Here is a 21,182-nt window from a genome sequence, read left to right as displayed (position 1 = left end):
TCAAACCCACCCCCCCCCCCTCCCACACACACACACACAGAGCCAAAAATGTTCCAATGATAATGAAGCTCTGACCCCACTATTAGCACCAACAGCAGATTAATCAGGAGGCCGTGGCACTAGTCCTCTCTGTCTGGCAGTGAGTGCAGCCTAGTATGTCTGTCTGGTCAGGCCCGGCACGTGTTCTGCTCTCCTCTCCCTGTGTGTACCCGCACCAACACAGAACAATAAAGCTTTGAGCAGTTGGTTTGTAGAAGTGGCTGTCTACATCCCTAACTCCCACAAATGTATCATGTCGCAAACAAATTAAAAACAGTGCTCATCAGACAAGAGTATATCCTACATGTGTCATGATGATGAGGCTCTTAATCACTGCACCACTTTCAACATGTCATTGAATAGAATGACATTACATTAACATTAAAGCCACTACGAGTACCTTTGTCCATTGGCGGCCCCTTTGGACAAAAGCGGTAGTATTTGTACGACGCCAGCTGACATGAAGCTGTTTTCTAGCTCGTACCGGGCGTGCGAGATTCAAATGATCAGGAAGCAATATAGTGCATGTCCGTGTGTTGAAAGTGTGAGGGCACCGGACTCTTTTCGGCTCCCTGAGAGTGGTTAGTGACACAGCATCAACTAATGCCAGTAAGTGCTACACACACCTGATTGCAATCAGTGTCACCGAACTACTCTCACAGAGCTGAAAGACTCCGTGTCCTTACAGAAAGCGAATGAACGAGAGACGGCAGTTAGTATGGATCACGATGAGGTAATGTGTTTATGTTGTTTATAATGGCTATTTCAGATGAATAATGGTCATCTGATGATGGTGAAGCAAAGTAAACTTTGTTTTAGTAGGCTACTGCTCATTCATTTAGCAGTAAACACTACAGTCTAGTTCGCTCCCATGAAATTGTATACACGTTGCTTGGCAACGCCCTCCCGCCTGTCTACCACTCTCCCTCTCCACTCTTTTTTTTCTTTGATGGTTCAGCCCCGTTATCAGTCATTATGACGACAAATATCTGTCTCAAACAAAGCTCCCGCTCCCCTTCCCTCACCTGGAGGGATAGGCTTCTCAAATCGCGTTGCAGCGCTACACTGAAATCTGCGACCAATACGGATATGTGACCAAAGAGCCTGCACACGCAAACCGAAAATCGGACTGGGTGTGCGACCAGACCAAACGCAGTGATAAAAACTATATAAAAGCGTCTTTCTTTGCACTGATGGTCTCGTTTGCTGTTAAAGGTAATTTATGATTATCAGAGGAAACATGAGGCTGTTTAAAAGATATTTAAATGTTACTCGTAGCTGCTTTAAGTCTGCAGTGTAATGCATGTATCCATCAGTTACCATCTGCTATGCTACAGTACATATATAGAAATCACCTGTTTCATAAACTGCAAAACAATGTCAATGAATCCCATGAGAAGTTATTTAAGACATTATGTTCCAGGGCACACAATGCTGAAGAAGAACAATGTGCATTCAATTCTTAAAACAAAATCAATGTTTTGAAGTTGTGTTGAGCCTACAACACTTCTGTGTACTTTTAAGTGAGGATAATTATTTCTCAGGAGACAGGCCACAGAGGTATCGATAGATTAGTATTGAACTGCTGCTGTGGACAGTAGGCAAACAGTGTCTGAACTGTCTGACGTTGATTGTGATTGTGGACTGGATCATTATGCTGTGCTTGACCCTCACAACCTCAGACTGCTGTTGATTGTGAGAGCGCAGCAGAAGCTAGCCTGTTCTTAGGGTTGCCACATTGGATCACAGACATATTATGGATTTGTCAGCCAGGCAATTCATTCTAACTACTTCCAGGCCTCTGCTGCAGCAACAGCAGCTAAATGAGAGATTCCTCTTTCCTCTCCACTTTCTTTTTAAGTTGTCTTTGTGACATGAATCAGATCAACATTCACTCATTGCAAGTCACGAGAAATAAGTGTAAAAAAAACATAATAGGGATGAAGCAGGTAATCAGAAATATGTCATGGTAAAAGCCTCCAGAAGATCAAAGACATCAAATCTGGGAAAAGGCTGTTAAGACATTCTCTTAAGAAATTCATCATTCAATTCAGGTGAACTCCACATAGTCATCCACAGACAAATAACTTACACCAAATCACAGTATAAGCTTATTGGGGTCATTTTACATATATTTTTCGGTCAAAATCCATGCTATTTGATTTGCAAACAGAAATCCTTGGCCTATGACCCTCCTACCCCTCCCCCTCTCTCTCTCCCTCTCTCTGTAGGCCAGCTGGTGGGCTCGGGCCGCCTGCAGAGAAATGGCTGGTGCCAGGGTTCTGGTGGAGAGCTGCTAGCTACTTCAGTCTGCCAAACTTGATCAGATCCACAGCCACCTCCTGAGCTCCTTAGTACTTTCAGGAATGTTATTTTAAGTTGGTGCTCTTAACTAACTCTTACTAAACTCTGCTTTTCTCGCCAGGGAATTATAAAGGATCTTACAAGACACATGTAGGCTACTGATCAGACACATATACAGAGTGCTGCTTGAAAGTATGTGAACCCCTTGAGCCTTTTGGAATTTTATTGAGTCTAACCTTTATTAATTTATTTTTAGCAATACCAGTATTTTTTATATGAAATAACAGATTTTTGTTTATCAATTCCACATTTTTCTTTTCCGGAAATCAATTGTTATAACAAATAAAACAAACACATTTGCCAACTTGTGTATGTGCAAAAGTTTGTGAACCCTGAGCTGCATTGCTTAAATCGAGCAGGTAAACACAATCAGGTGAGCCGCCCAATTTATTCCCTAAAGATCTCTCATTACATTGGTCCATTCCATCACTCAATTTGGCCCACCTGATTGTGTTACCCTGCTCGATTTAAGCAATGCAGCTCAGGGTTCACTTACTTTTGCACATACAAAAGTTGGCAAATACTTTGTTTTATTTTAGTCTTTTGACTAGACAATTGATTTCCGTAAAAAAAAATTAACATCATTGATGTACAATCAATCAATTTTTATTTATATCGCGCTTTTCATACTCAAGAGTAGCTCAAAGTGCCTTACAACGAATAAAAACAACAGAAAAATACAGAAAAAAAACCGCTAATAAAATCAAGAGAAGAAAATTAGAAGAACCCAACCCTCCCACCCCCATAGACATGCTCAGAGACATACACAAATACATACACACACTCACACATACACACAAACTCACACATACACTAGCTATCACTAAAGAGACATGGCTGGGCACTGGCAATGAAATGACAACATTGCCCAGGAGGTACAAGTAATATCAGAAGCACTTTCACTGTAAAAATCATGATGGCAGAAGCTCTAGTCTAGTCAATCATTAATGTGTTCTCAAAGCAAATCTGAATTTTTTTCTGAGGTCACACAGAGGCTAAACTCAAGTTGCCAGTATGCTTCATCAATGCTTGTCCGACGGCTTCAGGAACCCCCTCTAGCTGTACGCCTTTCTGACATCCCCGGCGCATCCCCGTTTGTTTTGATATGGAGGCTTTGTCGATGTGACGTCACTTCACGTGCGCACCGGATTGTGGGTCAGAATCGCCCAAATAGGAGGCAGTTTTCAACACTAACAATCTTGGCCGGATGAAGTAGGACGTCCGGGTACTTCTAACCATCCTAAATCTGGCCACAAGAATCAGGACATCCAACATATTTTTTCTACATATTATATGTAGCGGTTACAGGTGGTTCAGATTAATCCTGCTATTAGAAATTAATCTGAAGATTAATAATACCTTAAAGAGGACCTATTATACTACTTTTCTGGTCTTAATTTCTTGTTTTACACTGCAATAGAGCAACCTGACACGAATCACATCACAAAAAACTATGTAGATTTTCGGGAAGCTCTTTCTCTTATTTTGGCGATCCAGCATGCCTGTGCTTCGGCCATCTCCGCTCCCTCCGCCTGTGCTTCGGCCATCTCCGCTCCCCCCCGCCCCCTCCTGCAAACCCCACTCCGTTGTGATTGGTTACCTTCCTTCCGGAACACTTTCAGTGGCGGGAAGCGCGAGCATGGACCTATAAGGGCGCGAGGCAGACGCGAGCAAGGAAGTGACAGCATTACTATACATGGAAACATCCGCGTGGTGACGACACCAAGTTACATGCGACGTCACGAAGTTACAAAGCGTCAAGCCGCTTTGAACACGTGACTTCTCGACTGGCTAGAATAGTGTCTAGTGCTCTGCACAGACACCCCAGACGGTCAGCAGGGAATACGTCGAAATGCATGCAAGTCATTATTTGATAATTTAGTATGGTTAAGCATGACTATAAATCATCATAAAAACGTTTATAGGTCATAAAAGTCAAAAAGCATCATAGGTCCTCTTTAATAATTTATTAAAGTTCAAAGGGGCACCACCATTCATTTAAGAAATGGAAAAATAATAGCAAATTGTCTCGTTTAATCAATGATTTATTCTCAAATGTTGATTAGTTTAATGTTCAGTTAAATAAATCAATATTAATAAATCCTAGTCTCAATGATCATTTCCATAAAATAATGTAATCAAATAATTACTATTATAAATTTGGTAATATGATCTTAACACTGAAGGCTACAGAATCCTTGTACTTGTTGGTTGCGGACTTCCCAATAATATTCACACAAATGAATGACAGAAACTTCTAGTTACAAAAGAAAATGCATGTAATTTATTAACATAAAGTAAATAAAATCCAACACATTTAAAAACCACTAAAACTAAAGCGCACACAGAGTGTGTGTGTGTGTGTGTGTGTGTGTGTGTGTGTGTGTGTGTGTGCATGTATGTGTAGATGCAAATTAGCCGGTCTTTCACACCTTCCTCCCTGTGGTGGGGGAAGAGAGGGAAGAGAAACAAAAGGAGCCTTTGGCCAAAGGTTCCTTTAAGGTCAGGACACACCGGCTCGATAATCGCCGTCGTAGAGTTTCGAGGGGACGGAGACACGAATCTGTTTGGTGTGTGCCGTGAAATCGGTCGTAGTTGATGTCGTCAGGCTTCTTTTGAGTTTGAGCAATTTGATTTGTGGAGGGCTAGCGAATCAGTGAAGCCCGGAAGTTAGGCAGGTAGCACAAACAGCTAACAACAGTTAGCCATCGTTTTAATGTGTTTGTTTGTTTCGTTCAGTGAGTACTCACATGCATCAACCCTTGTTGACTGCTCGACACCATGCTCGACACTCTTTGCTAAAAATGGTGCTCTTTATGGTCCATAAATATAAATACGTATTTCTATCTATATGTTTATGGTCTAGAGAGCCGTCCCATCATTTCCGGCTTCCGTATTTTTTCGGGCCACAATACAGATTAGCGCCGCCTGCTGTTATGGAGACATTACGTCCCGCGCAAGCGCAGAGCGTACGGAAAGGCAACAGTCGGTTTGGTGTGTTCTTTGCACTTTTTCGGCCGCGACGGGAAGACTGGAGCTCCCTGAATCGGCAGTCACCATTTTCGGGTAGTCGGACTGGTGTGTCCTGGCCTTTAAAGGTAATTCAAATCAACATAAATGTTTGGGTATCTAACCAATAAGTTCAATGTAATATCACAGTATTGTAAACCCAATTACAAAGTAACAATGAACAATTCAAAATCAGTAAATATACATTTCCAAGTTAACAGTATTTCAAGTCATGTGTTCTTGCTAAGCTAAGCTAATTGCCCAGAAGTTCATACGATACCAGATGTTTACACAGCGTGTGTTGCAGTGTGAGAGGTTCTGGATCCTTTGGCATGAAACAGGGGTTTTGCTTCGCGGGTCGGTCTTGATGCAGTTCGGATGAACTGGTGCTTTCTGGATCTTCAGTAGCAGCATGCTAACTGGCGTGGTTGCCTCTGGGCTACGGTTGTAGCTCTTAGCTTGATTCTTAGCTTCTTCGTCTTAAGGGTCTGGCCTTGGTGGGAGCTTGGTTCGTTCCCTGGTTCTTCTGGTTCTTCTGGTTGCTCTTTAGTTGCTTGGAGCAACAGGGTGGATCCTTGTTCCTCTTTGGTTGAGAGGGGCTTCACGGCTGTTTGGACAGGCCATGCTGTAGAGCCTGGATCAGGGAGAGCAGAGAACAACGGGCCTTTCCCGGGTCCAGGAGTTGGAGAGTCCCCCTTCCAGTATGGAAGTTGGGGCAGGAGAGAGCGTGCTAGCCTCCTTTTTGGTAGGCCAAGCGTGAGTGTTCCACCACCTCCGAGGGTGGTTGAAGAGGAGAGAGAGCGGGCTGCACCACTCCGTTCGGAGATGCAGAGACAAAGAGACCGAGCTGTACTAGCTCACTAGCTGTTATCAAAAACAGCATAAGACTTATGCCTCGTTTCCACCGAGTAGAGCGGGTCGGATCGGAGCGGTTCGGTCCGGGTAGTTTGGCTTTTCATTTGCCAAAAGTTGGGTAGGGTACGGTTTAAGCGCACCTAACCGCTCTGAGCCGCTCCAAATCTCAGTACTCCTCCGTAGGGGTACTAGCCGCCTGAAAGGGTGCCTAAAAGGCGGAGCTACACACTGCCGTCATTTGATTGGTCGAAAGAATCATTTCCGCCATGTGTAGTCATCTCGGCAAGAGTGAAGATAGTCTTGTGTTTTGGCGAAAATGTGAGCACAGCTCTGTTTATTGTGTGGTGTTTTTCCTCGTCAATAAATTAATCAGTTGGTTACACTGTGTCCCATAGTCACGTAGCTGCCGCAGCCAGCACTGTTCGCTCACTGTCTCTATGAGTTGCGCCAAGCCGTCTCTGTGTGTTTACGCCATAGATAGTAGTAAATACACGCTCACAAAATAAAGAAGCGGCTGGTTTGAATCATTTCCGCCGTTTGTTGTCACCTCGGCTAGAGTGAAGAGAGTTTTGGCGAAAATGTGAGCGCGGCACTGTTTATTGTGTGGTGTTTTTCCTCGTCATTAAATGAATCAGTTGGCTACACTGTGTCCCACTGCTACGATGTCACGTAGCTGCCGCAGCCAGCGCTGTTCGCTCACTGTCTCTATCAGTTGCACCGAGCCGTCTCTGTGCTCACAACACGGGGGGAATAAATAAAGAAACGGCTGGTTTGACCAAACAAAAACAAGAGACCGCTGGCTTGACCACAGTTGTTCCACAGCCCGATAGTTTGACCCACATTCTGGCGGCGGCTATCGCAGTCCAGCCTAAACCCCGCCCTACCAGTAAGGGTAGGGTCGGCGGTGGAAACAACACCGAGATTCTTAAAAGTGAGCTGTCCCGCTCTGAGCCGCTCCGATCCGACCCGCTCTGGAAACGAGGCATTATTGACCAATGGCAGAAGAGACAGGGGGGGGGGACATCAGAGGTATCGATAGATTAGTATTGAACTGCTGCTGTTCAATACTAATCTATCGATACTTGGGCTGGCTAGGACAGAGGAACTGATAGGTGTGATAGGTGTGAAAACACAGATAAAAGCCTTGGCTCAAACATTGGAATGTTGGGGGTTTTGACACCAACATTTTGCTGTAGAGTCAGAAAAAAATAATTCACTTTAGAGTCAAAAGTCTTAATGAATGAATGAACCCATGTACATATTCACTACATATATATGCGATTCGGAACGCAGGGATACTCATTTTCAGACATTTTCTCTCCTGGAATACTGAAACATTTCTGAAAATGTGAAATATTTCATCACATCTCATCCCTCTCGTCTTACACACTAGTTCTTCTGGAATCTAACCCTAAAGGCTGAATTCCACCGGCTGCCTGTCCGGTCCTTCTCCGCTCCAGCACGGCATCGGAGCTGTCAGGTTTTGCTTTAGTCAGTGCGTGAGCGTCCACTAGCTCCGCTGCACCGTCTCTCTGCTCCGCTGCTGAAATACGCACTGCTTCTATTTTTGCTGGATGACGGAGCTCACCGCATCAATTTACCACAGAAGACATCGAACGTTTGGTTACAATATTTATTCATTTAACTATTCAACCGCTCCACCTTAAGTTTCACTTTTGTTTTCATCTCCGTCTCAAACAGCTGGTCTGATAAGCTGTTCGGCTCGTGAGCCCAACGGCCCCGACAGCAGGAGTCAGTCTAAAAACAGATGATCACTAGGCTAGTTATGTTCACTTTTAAGTCAAAAAGCAAAATTATGAAATAAAGGCATCTCTGCCTCTCTCTGTATATCTGTCTGCCTGTCTTTCTCACTGCACACAGTCACTCTCCAACAGCAAAAAAAGTCCGGCCACTGAAGTCGTCGGGGCCATTTCTTCTCATCAATAATCCACTCACCTGCCCCTACCGCGTATGTGTCATTAAGACGTATCCCGTTCACTTGTGTTAATGTTTCCGCATAACCAATGTTATCACTCGCTGATAAACTGTTGTAGTAAGCTGACAACATCGCTAGTTAACACCATTGACCTATAAAGAAACACGCAACTGCAATATATATAACCAAACGGGTAACCATGGCAACCAGTCAAACCATTTTTCTTTCTGCAAATGTGCTGCGCGCGCATCCGCCGTGTTGATAAACAAATAAGCCCCCTATAGTATTGAGACAGAAAACATGTGTTGCAAATACAGAAAAGAGAAACATTGAAAGTAGCTCAGATCACAATGGAAACTGTTTTCCAAAGCACACTGAAAAGTAATGAGCTAGGACGAAACACTTATAAGTGCCATGGTTTGAGACTAACTCAGTCTTTTTATTTTTTATAAGCTAAATTGTCATTGTTATTGTTTTTGCCCTATGATTTAAAGCCATGCAGCCAATGTGCCACACAGAATGTGAAAAGACAGGGCAGTCAAATGGGATTTTATTCATACATGTCTTATGTTGAACCAATGAGTTCCACTCTCAGTATAATTAGTGATATGTATTATTGATACCCCCTATGCATTTAGTGACTTAAAAGACACATTTAAAGAGAATGGTAGTTCACAGTCAATAGCCTTTTTTCTTTTGTCAATTAAGTGTTTAAATTGATTGTGGATGTACTGTGTTGTCTAAAGCTTTCCCCTTACTTTTTCATTTTTGGCCATTATTTTATTTTCTGGACTTCCATCCCCCTTGGATGTTGTTCTAAATGAGTGAGCAGTGCAGCGATCGATCCTGGACAGTCTTCAAAGAGGAAACTCAGACAACAAAGAGGAGCAAAAGGCTTCAGAACTGCGCTCTCAGCTTGACCCTCACCCCTCACCGCCATGTCAAAGAAACAGGGAAGTTTGAAGGCTGTGTAATGAGACCCCAACTGCCTGGGAATCACCCGCTTTACCTATAATGTTTACGGACATTTATATAAATAGTCATGGAACCATAAGATTCTCATTTAAGAAAAGGCTGTACTATGCAAACATATTATTCAATATGAATATCTTAATTGTTATCAGGATAACTGTAACCTGGTTAAATCAAACAAAAATAATACAAATGTTTTGTATTTGATTACATTTAGGGTCATTGTTACATTTGGGTGGTGTGACATTTTAGGCTTTTATAGGTCCTTCAATGTCAAAGTTGCACTTACTATATGGAAGCTGGTAAAATTGACAAGGTCCGATGTGAAATACATATTCACTTACCTTTCCAACATACTGTGGTTCCGATCCCATGTATTCCTCCAGGACAAAGAACTGGTTCCACACCCATCCTCTTTTAATACGCTGGACCCTTGACCGTCCATGTTTCCTGGGCCTGGTCATGTCCCCTAACGATGTCCCTCCCCACAAAGGTGTCCTAACAGTCCTGCCCCTAGTCCCTTCACTGGCTCTCATACCTCCAGCCTTAGTTCTGCTCTGGAGGTGAGCTTGCAGCAGGGGCTTCTGGGAGCTGTAGTCCAACAGGAAACAGAAGCCCACAAGAGACAGGGTGACATATTCCCTTGTGATCATCAGGGAGTATCGCTGTTTTGAAAATAAAGCTAGTGAAAAGTTCAAAAAGTTGGTTATTTCCAGGCTGGAAGTGGACATAAATTCAAAGTTGAATTCGCCCCGAGCATTGGACAGTGTTTTACATTCCAATATTCTGCAAGATGAAAAGAGGAGGTTCTTGTTATTGCACCCTTGTCCTTGATATCCAGGCAATTTGTTGGAGTCCGATTGCAAAGGAACCGAGTGGACTCTACAGTTCTTCTATATCAGTCCTCAGCTTGGACACCTGCACGTGAAGATAAGGACAACAATGTTAAGCATGAGAGTATTCTTGATTTTGGAAACAGTAAGCTTGACAAAGAAATAAGATGAATAAATCTAGTCTGGAGCCATTTACTAACACCTGTTATTGTGTCCAGCGATGACAGCTGTTCTATCCCCATAACAAGCATACAATGTTTTATCAAATGGCACATCAATTTGACTTTTTTAAACTGTGATCTAATAACAATGTGGATCATGTTTTGGGTCATCAAGTGCACTGAGGGCCTGTACTTTGTATAATTCACCATACTTTTTCTTCTTCTTCCACCCCTTTTTTGTAGCCAAAACTCCTTCCGGACCGTTATGTGTAGAAATCCAAATATTTCACAGAATGTGCGTCCCCACACCAGGGGGTGAGCTATTATTTTTCTAAGGAATCCACCTTAAGGTGGCGCTGTTATAAGGCCCCGAATGAAAAACGTTTGAGAGTTCATGCTCCTCACACCTTAAGTCCGATTGACTTGAAATTTCATACCCAGGTACAGCTCAAGGTGCTCTATAAAAAAGCCTCTGGGACTATATATTGTGTGTCCGCCTGGAAAAATGTTAAGCTTATTTGTATAAACTGTAAAAACAGGTTTTTCACCACAATTTTATCAAATTGTATGCAATCAACACCAGATTGATCACGAAGCACCGGAGGAATAAGATACAGATGTCCGTAAATTATTAATAGAATAGCTTGAAAAACATGGCCGCCATTGACCAAAAACGTTTACACAGGGGTGGGCTTAGCAGCTAATTGGCCATCAATCATTGAACATAGATCCTAGCATCATAAAACTTGCTGGATATGTACAGAACACTCGTGGTAGCATGTCCTGAACCCATAGGGGGCGCCACAAATGCGAAAACCATTTAGCTAAAAGATGCAATGTTTGAAAGGCCAGGCCTCCGCCGATTGACTTGTAATTTCTTACACATATACAGCTCATGGTGCTTCACAATAAAGCATCTTAGACCATAGGGGTCAGCCATGATGGATTAACACTTATTTGCATAAACTGAAATATAGTCATGTGACATCTTCTTTATGGATTGCCAACCTATCATCACCACATTTTGTACACATCCTTGTGGAAACGGCATACACATGTGTTTAAGGTTTTAGAGAGGTAGCTCAAGAACCATGGTCACCGCTTTACGAAAAGGTCTTCATAAGAGCGGGCATTTGCTGCTGATTTGCCATGACACCAACTGTCCAATCAGGAGAAGCATATCGAGACAGGCTGACGGGCGGTGACGGGCGGCCTGCACTTTAAAAATTAATTTGTATTGCAGTAAAGAAGATCTAAATGTAGCAGAAGATCTAAATGTTTGTGGATATTGTAATGCCCTAGGCCAGACATCCACTTGGCACACCTGAGATGCTCCAGGCTGAACTGATTGGATTTGGGAGGTCAAAGGTCAACGACAGTGTAGTCCCATGAATGCAATATCTCATGAACGCTTTGAGGGACTTTCGTCAAATTTGGCACAAACTCACACTTGGACTCGAAGACGAACTCTTTAGATTTTGGAGAACAGAGGTCAAGTTCGTTGTGACCTTGTACCGTGAATGAAATATCTCATGAACGCATTGAGGGATATTCTTCAAAGTTTGCATAAATGTCGATTCTGACTCTTGCACTATTTTGTAGCTTCTTAGGAGCTTTACTTTCTTTAAGAATTGCCTACCACCACTGTAATTTCCCCCTTTGGCAATTGTATGCCCCCGCATAGGGTAATAAACAGTAGTAATTATATAATTGTAGTTTTGATTATATTAAAGATATATGTAAAATGAGAACCTGGTTAGTTATATACTTGTATGGCTGTCATTTAAGTATTGAGGTGCAGGCATAAGCAGGAGCTTACTGTGCCAGGTATATAATTAATACCCATCAATCAAACTTTTTTGCTTAATGCAAATTAATCATAAATAAAAATCAAAGATTGGTCCTTGTCTCAATCCTTCATGTTGGAATCCCACTATGATAAAACAAAAATCAAACCCCTTTATGATACTTATATGCTAATCGTGGCCTCATTGTCATGCATACATACAGTGAACATGTAATAGTAATGTGCATGAAACATGCGCCTGCTTCTTGAAACACTTGACACAACACTTACGCTTTCACATATTATTAATTTATGCGAGTCATCTGAGAGGCGTTGTGGAGTGTGGATGACTGCCACCATCGCTACAGTTACTTTCACCAGGCCAAAGACCAAGGATGTAAAATCTGACCAGAGGGCTGTAATTATAAAAAGGCTTAAGAATGCAACATTGTGAGCCGCGATGGATTAGTCCGACAGCCAACGCATGGTAGTTGCACGTGCAGAAGTTGATGAAGGGCGAGGTTTGCTTACGTAGTACTTTTTATACCTTCATTATACTATTGTCTCATATACCAGGGTTTATTCCAAGGTGTGACTATGGACCTCCTTGGGCTTAACACAGTATATAAAGTCAACAATCACTGGATTACTTTGATACTGAAGAAAAGTGAAAGAACTGGTGATCCTCAGGTCAGTTAGAAGGAGCCAGAAGGATGCAAATTTGATCTGCTATGAGTTATAACTCAGAGAAGAATATGAATTTTTACTGTGATATCACAGAAAGAGAAATGTAGGGTTAGACAGTGAGACCATAAAACACTCTTTCTGCCTTTTCCAGGCTAGGATGAACCAATTTAATTTTTTTTGCACATGTATACTTATTGGATCTCAGAATTCAATACACCTTCATATTCCAACCGGTGAAGTAGGCCTTTAAGAATGCAACACACTGCAGATGCATCGAGAATCGTTTTGTTATCTCTACCAATAACCTGTTTTTATGATCAGAACAAATATGTGCCATGTTCTCGGTCAATGTCAAGAATAATGCATCAGCACATCAAACTTTTGTTGAAACAGGTGCAGATCCTAGAGCAGAAATCACCCTATACCAGGTTTCACGTGGGATTCAACAAACGGTCGTATCTCGCCATCTCATCGTACGCCAGAGATACATTGATAAAGATGATTGACATATGTGGCGGCTGAAAACAATCGTAACATGAATATCACGCCCCTATATTTTCTGAGTTTAGAGGCCTCGTCCATAGGTTTTACAACAATGAGATGTGAAATACAGGAAAGGAGAGGAACTTCTCTGAAGTAGAAATCGACACCATATCAACACAAGTAGAAAAAAGTTTTATTTGGGAGCATTAAATTCGGTATCAAAGAATGTCATAAGGCAGTAGCGTAGAAGGAAATCACTGTTGTGGTCAACAGCGTTGGAGTTGACAAAAAATCTCCAGTTCAGGTTTGTATATTTTAAGTGTACAACAGTGTTAACCGCTCAAATTGTCGTGGTCACAGCAGCCTGCTATGTGTTTTCTCCGGTCTGTGCCTGCCACTCCCCCTGTCTCATTTACACCTGGGGCCAATCCGAATAGTTTTTTTTGCATAGGAAATTTCCTTTCCTATCGAGATGAACCGGAAGTACTTGGCGGATAGGTGATTCGAATTCTCAAAATGCTTAGGAAAGGCATAGGAAAGGAGCCTCGATTCATCCTTTATCCCTCCTTTAGCATAGGTTACTCCGGACCAACCTATGCGAAAGGAAAGGAGATAGTGGTATCCCATAATCCTTTACGGTGGCAAGATTTAAAGCAACAGGCCACCGCCAGAGTTTACCGACTCTACACGAATACGAACGAGAGGTAAAACAGAAGAGAGGAGAAGAGAGGAAGATTTAACTCGGCTAAAACAAAATACCCCCTCCCCCATAAAGATAATAAAGAACTCATAAAAGACCAACATCATAATAGTTATTTTCGTAGCACATAATTTACACCATAAGAAAATAAAATACCAACTTCACATTTAATGAAGTTACTGGGGGCAGTTCATTTCAACATCAACATAAGTGTAGCCTCTTTTTATTCCACATGTGAATTGGGATATATGGGAGTGATTCTCACTCTGTTGGCGACAACCTGATTAAAATCAATATGAAAAGAACGCATGGATCAAACGAGCGCCTGTTGTAGTCAATTTTCGGAGAATAGGCTCTAGTGTAGTTTCACGCTAGTGACTCACGTCAGCAATACTCGCCGTCGCGCAAAGACATCGGTTAGGAAAAGTGGAGTCGAATTCATTTGAAACAGTGCTGTCTTTTCCTATGTTCGATAGGAAGCACCTTTCATCTCTCCTTAACCCCGATGACGTTTAGGGTTAAGGTATAGGAAAGGAGGCTTATAGGTTAGGAGATAAGACTAGGGGAGAACGGGGTAAGTAGGCACACTTTTTACTCTAGTGAGAATTGCTCATCACCAAAACATCTGTTAATAGCCATTCCTACATTAAATTGAAGCTTAAGGTGTTGGCTAGAAATGTGTGTCTCTCTTTTTTTCCAACTTATTGTAATGAAGAAGTAATTTACCATCAAAGACACTCTGACACATTGTGACAACCAACCCCATCAAGGGGTCGGTTGTCACACACTATGGGGTTGTTTGTCACAATGTTATCTTAATGGGAAAAATCTTAAAAAGAAGGCAAGGAGGCAGGACCAAATTTGAATGTTTAATTGCATTGTCAAGTTGACAAATAGGCCTACATAACGTTCTGTAGCCTTGGCAGCTGGTCTAGTTTGGGATGCACTGGGTTGTTTTGATTTTGTTGCCCTTTTTTCTTTTGCTTGCTAGCTGCCTTTTCCTGCTCTATTATTTCCTTCTCTGGGGTGTCAGTGAGGATACAGCTTGACAATTTCTTTCGTTATTGGGTTCCTTTTCTGGCTGCAGCCTTGAGATAACATGTGACAACCAACCCCCCAAAAAATTTGACGACCAACCCCAACTTGAATTTCTTGCTAGCATCAAGCCCAACAACCATCTGACAACTAATTAGCTTGCTAACCACAATCTAAACTATAGTTTACCCTTCACACTTTCTGAGGGTAACAAGTGTTTTGTTATAAACCCATTGTGTAAAAGCCTAGAAGAAAAATACTGAGAAGCAAAATATTTGGAATTTGACATGAAAAACACAAAACATCCTCTCACCTGAAATGCAGCAGTCGAACTCCAAGGAAGTCTATGTATGTGACCTCTGATCCCAATTCTGGACCTTTTTTATATCAACATTTCAGAGCTAGCGCGCTCTGGTGGCGAGATATAACGAATGTGACATCCAACCCATGTGACAAATTACCCCGTTCTCCCCTATTCGGATTGGCCCCTGGTCTTCATCTGTTATCAGCTACCCTTCATATACTCCTGGGGCCAATCCGAATAGTCCAATCTCCTAACCTATAAGCCTCCTTTCCTATACCTTAACCCCTAAACGTCATCGGGGTTAAGGAGAGATGAAAGGTGCTTCCTATCGAACATAGGAAAAGACAGCACTGTTTCAAATTAATTCGACTCCACTTTTCCTAACCGACGTCATTGCGCGACGGCGAGTAGTGCTGACGTGAGTCACTAGCGTGAAACTACACTAGCCTATTCTCCGAAAATTGACTACAACAAGCGCTCGTTTGATCCATGCGTTCTTTTCATATTGATTTTAATCAGGTTGTCGCCAACAGAGTGAGAATCACTCGCATATATCCCAATTCACATGTGGAATAAAAAGAGGCTACACTTATGTTGATGTTGAAATGAACTGCCCCCAGTAACTTCCATTAAATGTGAAGTTGGTATTTTATTTTCTTATGGTGTAAATTATGTGCTACGAAAATAACTATTATGATGTTGGTCTTTTATGAGTTCTTTATTATCTTTATGGGGGGGGGGGGGGTATTTTGTTTTAGCCGAGTTAAATCTTCCTCTCTTCTCCTCTCCTCTCTTCTGTTTTACCTCTCGTTCGTATTCGTGTAGAGTCGGTAAACTCCGGCGGTGGCCTGTTGTTTTAAATCTTGCCGCCGGGGGGGCGCCTTTAGCTCAGTTGGTAAGGCGTCCCCCTCCCGGGCCGGGCCCAGCAGCAGACCCGGGTTCGATTCCCACCCGCGGTCGTTCTCTGCATGTCACTCCCCTCTCTGCCCCATTTCACCTCTGTCTCTCTGCACAATCAATAAAGCATAAAAATTCCCAAAAAATATCTTTAAAAAAATAAATAAAAAATCTTCCCGCCTTAAAGGATTATGGGATACCACCAGTGTTTCCCCCAGCGCTTTATAGTTAAGGCGGCCGCCTTAGCAAAACCGGCCCCCCGCCTTGACTACTGACCGACCAAAAAAAAAAAAAAAATTAAATCTTTATTTTTTTTATTTTTAGTGCTGCACAATTAATGTACTAGCAAGCGCGATGTGTGATTTTTCATGGTCAGAAATGCGCGAAAGGCCGTGATTTGCGGTAAATAAATGTGCACATATGTCTCCAAGCGTTTCTCTCTGCTCAGACTATCAGCTGCTCTGTGTCGGGGGCTCTGCGCGCGCGACCGTCCCGCGCTGCGCGCGACTACGGCATGTACGCGGGAAACGAGCAGCAGCAAACCGACATTTAACCTGTGGCGATAATAAACGCAGTGCGGTTCTATGGGGATATTTAGCTGAACAGAAAGAAGTGCTCTGCAAAGCTAGACTAGTTTAAAACTCCACATCACCGTGGCAACACAACTTATCGGCTCATACAGCGCAGAGAAAAGTCTGATACATGCATGAGAGTGATGGCCCAGGCACCTTTCAGTAAGTTTACAGAAGTGCACACTGTAACTGTCTTTGAAATGCCTTTAGTCATTTTAAGGGGAAAACACTTTGTATTATTTCAATAATTGAATTATTTTTCAAACAGCATGCTTGTGTAGCCATACAAGATTTATTTTTCTGAATTTTAAATGCTGCTTTATTTTTATGTTTTAAATTTGGAAATACATGTTCCAAAACAACCAATAACCTCTGTATTTAAAAAGAAATCAAGCAAGTAGGCTAATAATAACCATATATGAATTAATCGCATCACAGTATGCCTATTGTCCACAATAATCTCACAACAGCCCCCCATCCAAAAAGGAACTTTAAAAAGCACTTTGATACACATGTTAAGTGTATGGTCCATTATTTGTATTTAGTGTGTCTGCATGGTATTGCACCAAAACAGTAGAACTTTTCTTTAATTGTATTTTGTACCGTCTGCATGTTTGCACAAAATGTGCACATAGCAAACAAAATTGCACAACTGTAAGGTCAGTGTCATTCAAATAAACAGAACCATCTCTTTAGGGCGCATTGGCATCTTTGAGCAAAATACCCCCAAAATTTTCGCCGCGGCGCTTTGCGCCGCGCCTCCTGTGCGGCTTGACAGTGACCACCTTGACTAAGACATTTCCTGGGGGAAACACTGCCACTATCTCCTTTCCTTTCGCATAGGTTGGTCCGGAGTAACCTATGCTAAAGGAGGGTTAAAGGATGAATCGAGGCTCCTTTCCTATGCCTTTCCTAAGCATTTTGAGAATTCGAATCACCTATCCGCCGAGTACTTCCGGGTCATCTCGATAGGAAAGGAAATTTCCTATGCAAAAAAGACTATTCGGATTGGCCCCTGGATTCCCTGCAGTCAGTGCCAGATTGTACTTCGTACTACCCATGAAATGTATACGTACTTACTTTGGGTTTCTTCATTTGCCTACAGTCCCTGCCTACAGATCACTCCATCCCTCCAGCCTGCCTCACTCTCACCTCGGCTTCCTTACTCCACTACCTGCCATTCACAACACATACACAAAAACTCATTCATACCCATTGCCATAAACAGCCTAAACAAACAATGAACAATGGACAAATGAACCCTGGCGCACTGTCACTTTATACTTTGCACATATCCACAGCTTTTATCTTGTTATTTTTACAGTTTTTAATATTTATACTTGTTTTAAGATCTATACACACTGTGTACTCCCAGAAATCAATGTTGTTGTATGAATGCCTATCATTACATCATCGTGTTTGTATGTCGAGCCACGTCATAGACGATTTTCTGTTACGACAGACAATAAAGTTTTCTGAATCTGAATCTGAATTCCCCTGCCTTGTTACTGGTCTTACATATAAACCTTTTTTCAATCAATCAGTCTTACTTCAGTGTCTATCTGCTCTTGGGTCCAACATCGTTTAACCATAACACAAATTATATAAAATAGCATAATATTTATGGTTATGTCACAATTTCTTTACGTAGGTGATGAAAAAGTGGTCTGACTTAAAAAAGCGTGTTGCTGCTCTGAAATACAACACCAACTGGAGGTGGACAGCCGGACCCCAGCCTGAAACTGACCAGACTGAAGAGCATATGGATGGACTGATTCATTTTGGGCATAAGTGGTGGAGGAGAAACAGACGCACCAACTGTCCGATAATGGTAAATATTATACCTTTTAAACGTGCCTTGTTTTTTCCCCCATGAAAGATATACATGTCTGCATAGATTTAAATGTTTAGAATGTATTAGCCCTTTCAGATGGCACTAGTCACATGGGAATTTAAAAACTAAAATAATAACACATTTTGTGTTTTACTTTATGTCAGATGCCCTTGGCACTAGTGGTCAGCCGTCAGCTGCAGAAACCGGCCTGTATTCAGCTCCACAGGGCCAGGCAACCACCAGCTGTGAGAGCGCCCACTGTCCTACTCTACTACAGCCACCCTGGACCATTACTGCAGAGCGCCCGGACCAGAAAAACAAGCAACAACAAACATACAACTAAGCAACCACTTAGTTTGCTTATGCCTCGGGCCGGCTCTGCATGCAGCGCTCCAAAGCCTGTGTGAGCACTATTGAATCTGTGCTCCTACTCAGTTGCACACCATAGGCTGCACATGTTTAAGTGATTAATATGTTATCTTGGTCCGAACAAACACTGCATTGGTATTATCTACTAAAAACTGTCCAACAAAGTCATAGGCAACACGGCACAGCAAGTCCATGCTGTTTAAAAAACTTGCGTACAAGAGGTGAGAGCTGACGTGTGATTTGATCTTACCCTGCCTTAGCTCACGTCTAAATGGATAAATCCTGAGATTTGCGTGGAAATGTGTGTACACCCACTATTCTACTGTACGCACGGTTGATAAATGATGCCCATTGTGTCTTGTCTTAAAAGGCCACAAATGTCAAAGCTGCTGTATTGTCAACTCGTGCACAGAACACAGTCATACAATGGGGATATACAGAATTATCTTCACTACCTTCCTGTCGAATGTTAGTTTAGATAATTTTTTTCAATCCAGGAAGTGAAATATTGTTTTATGTTGTGAAGGTGGTCCACTCCTACTATTCAGTTATATGCAGTATCAGTGTTGTGGTAGATTGTCAGGCGATGCACAAGCAAAATGAACTTAAAGTGACAGAGGAAAGTCAAGTTTATTTAAACAGAAAATCAGTTGCATCCTCAAAGTTGCCTTGAAGATAAAGCCAATGTTTTCCCAAAACATGCCGATTGCTCTTTAGGTCATGAAGGACATGTCTGTGCTCTGCTGTCCCTAACACCATCACATGACCAGGGATATCATGGATCAGTGCTTCCCTGAAACAAGATATGGTAAAATGCCTCTTGGGAGAGAGAGAGGCTTCTGTACGCAAGAGAGTGGCTGTGTTTTCCATAGACCCTTTAGTCCAGTCAAGCACATGGACACCTCAGACAGGATCAAGATTATGGAGAGTGGAACGGTGGAGAGGATAACCTACTTGCAGATCCCCATGACTTGAAATGCTTGGTCATGTTGTTCTATCACATACACCCCGGTTGCATTATATATTATTTACTATGGCAAGATAACTCAAAATGTCTATCGTCTAGCTACGAGGAACTTTTAAATATTTCTGAAATGGTCTAAGTTTTCCTCTGATGAACATAAATTACATGTAACAAAAAAACGAGACCATAAGTGCAAAGAATAATATTTTTATATGTTTTTCTTAATGCCTTTGTCCGTGTAAGCTCACCTAGGAAATACCTTTAGAACAGCTGGTGTGGTAAAAACACTACCGATTTTGTCTAAAGGGGGCGCTAGATTAAACACAAATTGAAAATTCCTTGGAGCTACTTTAAAATAAAGATGCTACACTTTATTACGTGTAGCATAATCTGCCATTAAAAGGTTTGTTAATAAGTATAAAAGAGGGGCTGTATTCACAAAACATCTTCAAATTAATATGTGGTGTTAGTGTAGGCTAATTGTGGTTTAATGTGTGCGAATGTCAAATCAGTGTCACTTTTTACTCTTTACCTTAATTAAACTGTCACAATATGGATATCTCAAAAAGTGTTTATAAATTCACTCTTCAGGGGCCTCATGAGTCATTTATAACGGTGTGCGTAGAAACCTTCCCAAAACATTGCGTTCGCACAAAGCCAAGAATGTGCTGCGCAAAAAAAAAGTTGAGATTTATAAAACTGTGCGGCGCACTGTTGCACGCAATCTTCCCTTTATAATTATCCACCTGCGGTGAATTGTGCGCAGACGATCTCCGCCCGTGTCATCCCACTTCACCTCCCAGTTTCATCCCACAATCTACCATACATGGCGAATGCTAAATAGCTCCTGAATATGATGACGCTCTTAATAAGCACGACATTTTGACTGACATGGGGAAAAAAGGGAGGCAACCAGCCGCAAAGAAAGCGACTGGGAAGGAAGAAAGCCCGTGCCATGCGTCGCTGTAACTGCCACTAAAACACAAACACACACGCGCGCGCTGATCACATATCATGATTGGTACAGTCGTTATAGTCTTTGGTAAACTGTTTTGCCCAACTTTGTACTGTATGAAATATCACGTATTAGCGAACCTGTTGGACTATATGTAGGCCTATATAAAATGTGTTGTGAGAAGTGAAATAATGCATTAGCCTATAGTCTATTCCAAAGCATTGTTCCCTTTCCGTGAGATCCACACATTTCCAACAACAACGTCAGATTATAGTTTAAACTTCCAGGGTTAGTTGTTATGGGAAAGAGATGCATAAAATAATTTGCTAAATTCATAACATGATTTTATCTAACGAAATATTTAGTTTTAATTAATATGTTTGGCCTTAACTTTGTACAAAACTACTTTTTACACACAGCCTAAAAT

At 42.0% G+C, this 21,182-nt stretch overlaps 1 protein-coding gene across 1 annotated transcript in view; it reads right to left on the bottom strand.

The window, feature by feature from the left end:
- LOC307256062 (cadherin-12-like) overlaps window positions 1–9,828 on the bottom strand; it is a gene marked incomplete at both ends in the record, with an annotated part of 87,935 nt that extends 78,107 nt beyond the window's left edge. The window contains one exon of the mRNA XM_080034928.1: window positions 9,520–9,828. Within this exon, the coding sequence (XP_079891054.1) occupies window positions 9,520–9,828 (309 nt within the window). The remainder of the gene's footprint in view (window positions 1–9,519) is intronic.
- Between the last annotated feature and the right edge of the window lie 11,354 nt (window positions 9,829–21,182).

Source organism: Ammodytes marinus, assembly GCF_949987685.1.
Source record: "Ammodytes marinus genome assembly, chromosome: 9".
In the NCBI taxonomy this organism is placed as follows: Eukaryota; Metazoa; Chordata; class Actinopteri; order Uranoscopiformes; family Ammodytidae; genus Ammodytes; species Ammodytes marinus.
Note: the sequence above shows the minus strand (reverse complement) of the source record. Positions and strands in the feature narration are given on the sequence as shown.